At 47.6% G+C, this 8,163-nt stretch overlaps 1 protein-coding gene across 1 annotated transcript; it reads left to right on the top strand.

Moving 5' to 3' along the window:
- The first annotated feature begins 829 nt into the window (after nt 1-829).
- cd34 (CD34 molecule) lies at nt 830-7,390 on the top strand. Its single transcript, XM_069704185.1, is given in 7 exon segments — nt 830-1,187; nt 1,423-1,500; nt 3,225-3,336; nt 3,477-3,529; nt 4,073-4,219; nt 5,607-5,670; nt 5,673-7,390. Coding segments are annotated over 7 exon segments (831 nt in total). The 5' UTR covers nt 830-935; the 3' UTR covers nt 5,798-7,390.
- Nucleotides 7,391-8,163: the final 773 nt, after the last annotated feature.

The raw sequence follows: 8,163 nt of genomic DNA, 5'->3' as shown, positions 1-8,163 counted from the left end.
TTTTCCTTTGCCTCGGCTGCATAGAGTGAGAACGAACCCGCACACGACTACTAATTAGTTACGCACATGCCAGATTGGTTTGACATCTTTGGGCTGAAGTTTGAATCATCGGGACGAGCTGCTTAAACCCCGTCGGCTGCCCCGACCTCATGCCCACAAATATTCCAGTGAGCTTGTACTTTAAAGACAACGGACATCTTTACTTAAGAGAAGTGGCACAAGTGGGAATTAATCACAAAGTAGAGAACTAGTAGTGCTTTGCCTTATTTAAGCTTTACGGTACATCACGTGCTTGTACTATAACTCGAACAAGAGAAACTCCTCTTGTTCCGCCGTATTCACACGTTTGCTGCTTTTGTTTATTAGAAAGTGAAACCAGTTACAAACAAACCGTGTAGCTCCTCTAAAACCAGCTGAATTGGTTTTTATTTATGCTGATGTTTAGTTATATTTTTATGCGATTGCCAGCGGTTGTGGATTCGTAGCCTTCGTTTTGTTGACATGTCAGTAAGCCCTCGTTCTTTTCAACAAGTAGGAGGGATCGGCGGATACGACACAGTTTTGTCACTGCGTCAGACTTTGTAAATCTGTGCGCGACACGATGAAACGTCACGCGTCGGACGCTACGATTTATACAAGCATCGAAGAGCACCGATTCATCGTATCGAAGCGTCGAAGCTGCCCTCCCTTTGTCTCATTTGCTCTCCCTTCCTTGCAGGTGAGGTGACGTGTCAAGATTACACGCTAACGGACGCACCAGACGCACCAGACGTCTCTCCAGGTAGGAGCCTCCATACGTGTACTTTGTAGACTTTTAGAGAGCGCTGGGATCCAGCCGAGGTCTGTCAGAAGTTCAGATTTGATGTTGTATCGCTCCACCGTGTCACAGAGACCCAACACTTGACCTAACGTCGTCCTTGGATCGTATTTTCTCAATGGCAGACGCCGCTACCGCCCCAGATGCCCCCGATGCAGGCACCACGCCCGCTGCCGCCGCCGGTGGACAATCTGCTGCCTCCTCCGCTGCTCCCGGAGTTAACGACTTCTCAGCAACTATTGTAAACGTTGTAGTCGATCCCAACATCCTGGACGGAGGCACTTCGGGAACCACCGCTGCCCCCGTTGGTAGTGGTGATGGTGACGATGTAACCGTCGCAGCCGCGGCCCCCGTTGTTAAAGCTGTTGTTGTAAGTGCCTCCCTGAAGCATATTCGGATGGCGCGTCTTTGTCAGCTTGTTGTGCGTCCACCAGCGTAAAATCCTCCCGACGCAAACCAAGACTTGAAACTGTTTCGCTGTGTGACATTTTAACCGACATCTCCGCAAAAGACGTGTTTGCAATGGATGAGTCACGCTCTGCCTTTTTTTTTTTTTTTTTTTTTTGTCTCCTGACCTCGTCTGCTCCGGTTCACTGTCCCCGCAGCCCGAAGTCCAGTGTGTCGGAAAGGAGGACATGCCAGAGAGCGTGGCTGTCAAGGTTCAAGTCCGAACAGATGACTGCGTGAGTACAGATTTGTTCTTTACGATGCGACTCCAGAAATAGGAACATTGTCATAAGAGCTCAATCCACCACCAGCGATGTTAAATCCATCTTTACATCCTTGAGCTCGGAACGATAACTCTGCCTCACTCCCTGCCAACTATAGGCAGCGTCAAGCGACCAGCAGCTGACATTTTTGTCGCGCAATATTTAAGACCGCGTCGAAACGAGAGGAGAGAGCTGATCCCGCCGACCCTCAACATTTATCTGGCCACGTACACCTTGTGCCTAAAAGGAAGTGGTTTGCTCCCGTTAGAGGAAGTAGATGAATGTATTTTAAAGAGCTCCAGTTGAAAATATGGCCCCGATAAAAAGGCGGATCTTTTCTCAGACATTCCTCAGCAGTTGTAAATCTTGAGATTGGCAGGGGACAAGTGAAGAGGAGGGCTGATGTTTCCTCTCTTTCTCTGGGGGTCACTGAGAGACACGGGTGTGGTTTCATTTTCTGGCGTATGTCAGTTTTTCAGGTTTTTTAACAACAGGAATTGGAGAGAGAGAGAGAGAGAGAGATCTTTGTCAGATCCAAACTCTGGAAAATGTCATATTCTGAACCATTTTACAACCTTGTCATAGTGTTCCTTACTCGGTTAAATCATAATTGCGTGCCGAGTTGTTCGTGATGTCTCGGAGCACAACAAGCATGTTATAAAGAGCTCATTGTTTCAGCCTGTCAGTCCAGGTGCACAGAGAAGCAGCAGCGGTGCAGATCCCAGTCCCGTACTTCGGCTATTTGGGTCATTACTGTAACATCCACCGAGCCAGCACCATCTGCAGGAGTCATCTGTCCGACTCAACCTGAAACTAAACATGGAACACGGCGCCAAAAACAGCACTGGCCAGCTGATGATTAACTTGCAGCGTAGCATGAAAAGAAAAAGTTATACCCTTCATGCAAGAGCAAATGAATGGGATGGAAGGCCTCGATGGCCGGTCCGTATCAGTGGAACGAATTTAATGGCATAACAACGCCCTGAAGCAGTGGGAAATAAGAAGCTTTCATACCTCCTGAAAAATCCCTCGCACACCTTGTTCCCCTTCTTCATAAATCATTTCGGTATCTTGTGTTGTCACTATATTCAAATGCAAAGCTACCGTAAGTCCCGTGAACTGTAGCCACGGGCGCAGGAGTTCCACGGAAGGTCGAGCGAGCGGCGGTGTGCGTCACGACGCAGGAAGTGATCGGTCGCCGGTGACAGATGGAGAACGGAGGAAGTCGGTTGGTTTCGCTGCTCGAGTTCAGTCCTCCTGAGTTTCTCGGGCCTCGCCTCAAAGACGCGATTGTTCCCGAGTCCAGATGCAGGCCAACTCCCAACTAACTGAGAAATCAGGGGTTTTGCTCATCGTGGTCTTCTGGGACCACTGAGAGATGTCTGGATCACATTACGCAAGACTGAAGAGAGTTCCCAAAGCTTAAAGTTGCGCAATGAGGTTATTTCATGATTCAAAGGAAAGGTGTGGTCAGCAACTTTTCCGCTCGGCCATATTTTGTCTTCGAGGCACACAAAGGTCTGTGTTTGAAGAAAATGCAGAAACACCGATTTGATCGTCGGCTAAATGACACTTCATTTTTTTTTTTTTTATTGTAACACACACGTTGCATAGTGTCTCCCCTGAAGTTATTGAGACAATCAGAAACACTACGGATCGTGCATTTCCCTTTTACAAACAAGTTATCTTTCTTATAGGAGGTGACGAAACGCATCATTCAGGAGAACCCTGCAGGCTGGTGCAACAAGGAAAACTGTAATCTGGAGATCTTCCAGGAGGGCAACACAATGTGGATGGGCAGCGGGGACGGTGGGTTTTCATTGTACTGTATAAATAACAGGCACGGTCTCGTTTGTTTGTGACCTCTCAGCCTGTCGCGTATCCTCTTGCGAATGCGTACATTTATCGACATTGTACTGATACGCCTCTAATCTTTATGGCACCTGCAGCTCAGTTGGGTACTTTGGCTCAAGCGCTCCAGAGCGAACAGCTGAAAGAAAAGGTAAGCGATGCCACCAGCTCGGACGTGAAACGCGGCACCGGCGCAGCTCTTAAACTATATCCCAAACCATATCACACGCTAATTCCCACAACGTATACAACATACTTTGATAACGGACAACTGTGTGGCGTCAGATGCTACAACGAACAAGTTAAAGCAATTTCCTAAGATTTGTATTCTGTTTTTCCGAGATCTTTCTGGAGCTTTTACTCCACAAGCTACAATTTGTTTACACATTTAGGATGTTTTTTTTTGTTTGTTTGTTTGTTTTTTTTGCTGCTGTGAGAAGCTCCTCTATGCGTGTCCATCAACGACCCGGTGGGGGGGGGGGGGGGAAACGTGCTGTCGTACGCAGTTTGGTTGGTTTGACGTGAACACACGGCACCCGACAGCATAGGTCTTCTGTCGGCTGAAATAAAGGCTGCACGCGTCTCTTATTTTCTTTCGTATTCAGTCAACCGGAAGAATTGTGTCTTTGTCTGGTTTCAAACACAAACACACACACACACACACACTTCTTCTATCTGTTGAACTTCTTTGTAGCTGGGTGTGACAAAGACTGAGCTCCCCTCGTCAGCCGGCTCTTCTGTATTTGTGGGGATACTGGTCACCGGTCTGCTCGCCGCCATCGCCATCACTGTCGGTTACGTCAAATGCCAACGCAGGCCCGACACCAAGGGAGTGAGGCTGGTGAGCATATTTTTTTTTACATTTTCTGTACGCTGTAGTGTTGTGTTGCCGCTGCGGATCTGATCTGGTTTCAGTGTGTTCACCCCGGCACGGTCGGTAGTACATCTTTCAGTACGCAGCCAATGAAATAAAAATCGTTGCATAGATTCTGCACCCCCCCCCCCCTCTCCCCCGCCGCCGCCGCAGGTACGGCATAATGCCGATTTGTTCATGTGAAATCTTTCTATTATTACATTTTTTTTTCCCCCCCTCCCATATGACCTGGAGGTGTTTTTGTCATGAATATGTAATTTCCTTTGCACCGTGTGTTTGTGCGCGTCTGCAATCACAGCCCTCATTACGAGTTCACCGGCACCGAAAGGATTTTCTGGAGGACGGTTCATGCTGTATAACACCTTCAATCAAAACAACACTTATTTCCTTTGGATTCAGGGTCTTTGAGTGTTTCAATTAGGGAATGTTGTTGGCCAGCCATCAGAGGGAAATGCAGGGAAATAAGAGAGGGAGAGAGAGCCTTATCCAGAGACCCACGCCCTTCTTCATCTGCAGAGCTCAGGGTTTCATCTCTCCGAGCCAGACGCAGCTGTTTCTCCCTACCGCTCACAACATCACATGATGCAGACCGCATAAGAGTGTGTTTGTAAGTAATACTGGAAAGGGGCGGGGCCAGTGGAGCTGGCTGTGTACATGTGTGCCTTCGTGTGCTGTTTCTGATCAGGGAATGAAATGCTTTAATTTAATTTTAGTACCAATATGCATTATCGATGTGTCTGGAAAATAGAGAATGTGTCTCCTGCGTCAGTGATAATGAAACGTATTGGACACATTTTAGTTTAGAAATAGACACAGATACACATATTTGTGCTCTATTTAGATAGATGGATAGATAGATAGATAGATAGATAGATAGATAGATAGATAGATAGATAGATAGATAGATAGATAGATAGATAGATAGATAGATAGATAGATAGATAGATAGATAGATAGATAGATAGATAGATAGATAGATAGATAGATAGATAGATAGATAGATAGATTGACATACTTACTTATATACTGACATACTTACATAATTTATTTTTCTTTTTTCATTCATTTATCCATCCCAACAGGAAAATGGAAAAGTCTTGTAGTTCCCACACAGAAATGTGAATCAAAAGGCAGAAAAATCAGATAAACAAATGATAAAAACTCGATTGTGGGCCCAAAAAAAAAAAAGCACCAGGCAGGAGGGGGACGGGGACGGGGACAAAAACAGTCCAGGTCACGAGACGCCGTGTTAAAGAGCCTGACGGCTCGCGAGCAACAAGCACCCTGATACTCTGCTGACATTTTCCATCCGGCCCGTCTGTAATGATCCGTTTCATTTGTGCTGCGTTTGCAGGCAGAGGAGGCCTACCCAGTGGACCAGGAGAATCAGGGGAACACCCTCGTGTCCGTGGCCCCTCTCACCCCCCTCCCGAGACCCCGGAGAAGCCCAGTGTCAACGGAGAGGCCCCCGAGGCAGACAAGGCCCAGCCTCCACCCCCCACCAACGGCCACTCCACCGCCAAGACAGCGGACACCGAGCTGTGAAAAAAAAAAAAGTCCCCAAAAATAATTGCAGCCCAGGAACTACCCCCCCCCCCGACAAACACACACACACACACACACAACACACACACACACACGTCTATGCAAACATACTGTACCTCCTTTTTCTGAATCCACTCCCGGCCAAATCAACACCCAGGGGTCACGGCAAAGTGGGACATCAGGGACTAGAACAATCTCCGACATCAACGCTCCTGTTGTTACAGCCTCCCCCCCCCCCCCCCTCTCCCCTCTCCCCCCCCGGCTGCGCTTCCTCAACACACATCAGGAAAACTGGTCCGACGATGACGGCGACGGCAGAGACGAAGGACGTCGACGACAACGAGGGCTCGGTCCACTGGGTTGTTGACGGCAGTCGGACGGGAGACGGGCAGTTCTGGGTGCGTCAATCAACGCCGGCTCCCGTGACGACTCGCAGCCTCCGGAGTCACGGCGATGCGCTTTCAAACCCGGCAGAGTCTCCTCCGGTTTTAAAAGCTCCCGCCAAACCCTCCACTCGTGAACCACAGCGCAAGCACATCAAAGAAATAGTTCCTTAGTTCGACGTAAGGACACGACAGACGGCCTCGCGATCCGTTCACAGGCTTCTACATTCGGCTCTGATTGAGTTGCGTATTGATCGTGTCACTGTCAGACAACCCCCCCCCCCCCCCCCCCGTGCGTGTTAACATATACTCTTGTCTGTACTGTGCCTCCACTGTATATAGACGGCTTCTCTCTCGCTTACCGTACTGTGTGTGTGTGTGTGTGTGTGTGTGTGTGTGTGTGTGTGTGTGTGTGTGTGTGTGTGTGTGTGTGTGTGTGTGTGTGTGTGTGTGTGTGTGTGTGTGCTGGATGATGAGCGGAAGGTGAGCGATGAGCGTGAATACGCGCTTGTGACAATTAGCCATAAAAAAAAACTAAAAAAAACATTTTGTAAAATGAGTTGACAAAACGACGGCTCACCCTCGTGGCGAAGCGGAAGGAGACATTTCGTTTTTCAATCGCGAAAAAAGGCCTCTTTACTGACTGTTTGACCTTTGAACTCACGAAGGCTTTGGACACGGCCTCTAACTTGTCAGCTTGCCAGTGTTATTCTCCCTTCAGTATCCTGTATATGCTTTTTTTTTTTTTTTTTTACTCTGTATCCACACTTGATATGTTCATTCTCTGTTGCCAGAGATTCATCCATTTCATAGCTCATGTTGTACTTCAATATATACTTTTGTATTGCACATTCGTTTCTTCACCATGTTTGATGTTGGCCGTAGAACATGAAGAAATGTGTTCATGTCGGTTGTGACCGTTGGAGAGGAGCGTCTAATGGCCCAAATTTGTAAACACAGGAGACGTCGGATTTCAACATGAGTTTGAACATTAGAAAAAAAAAAAAAAATCTGCAATTGATTTTTAAATTACTGGAACGGAAAAAAAAAAAGTTTTAATTCAAATTGGGACGTTGATTTCTCCTTTTGATCCATCCTGCATCTTTTAAGTGCTAACGTTCCGATGTGACTGTTTCATTTTACTAGCACCCTGTAGTTTAAATTAGAGTTTAACAACTAAAAAGCAAAAAATAAATAACTTTCTATCATTTTTCATGTTTTCAGCCTCATTTTATTTAAAACAACAACAACAACAAAAAACATCATGAGAGTGGAAAGTGGTTGTTTTAAAACCACAGAAACATCGTACGTACATACATCAGTGCTCTAACACACATGGAATTTAAATCCCATACAGCCCACGAGGTCACAGCTGGTTTACATAAGCAGTAGCGATGGCATCACGTCACCCTGTTTTGTCTTTGCACAGTTTGGGTGGGGCAGCGAAAACATCCCGCAGCTGTCTTTTTTTGAACGCCTCGGGACGCGTCCACGAGTCCCAACTGCCTTAAACCCATCAGCGTGCTCATATCTATACACTATTACATTTCTAATAACTCGGTATGCATACCGCATGTCGCTCTCCAGCGTGACTCGTTTATTTCCCATCCGTTCACGCCCTCCCTCTCGTCACAAGATCAGGCCCCGTGTGAATTCCCTGCCCTGCCCTGCCCCGTCCCCGCCCCCCCCTCCTCTCCGCACCCTGCGAGGAAAGTATTTCCTCGAGGCCGAGGAAGCAGCGCTGTCAAACGGTCCCGTTGTCGCAACAAAGCGGCACAAGAAGCACGTACCGCAGACGGAAATGCGCATCGGGTTAAATAAATGCGGTCACCCGCAAGCTGCCAACCGCCGCACGGTGCAAATTGAAAAGGTGTAAATCCCAGTGGACGTGAACGTGGCTGTACGTATGCACACGCAGACGTGCGCCTCTGTTATTTGCAACTCACTTGACCCGCTGACATCATTTTATTTTACGCACTGAGT

The sequence above is a fragment of the Brachyistius frenatus genome, unplaced genomic scaffold, assembly GCF_029030835.1.
Source record: "Brachyistius frenatus isolate BFR_SWC_R1_liver_20210118 unplaced genomic scaffold, ASM2903083v1 Contig_50, whole genome shotgun sequence".
In the NCBI taxonomy this organism is placed as follows: Eukaryota; Metazoa; Chordata; class Actinopteri; family Embiotocidae; genus Brachyistius; species Brachyistius frenatus.
This window is presented reverse-complemented; position numbering and strand designations above follow the sequence as displayed.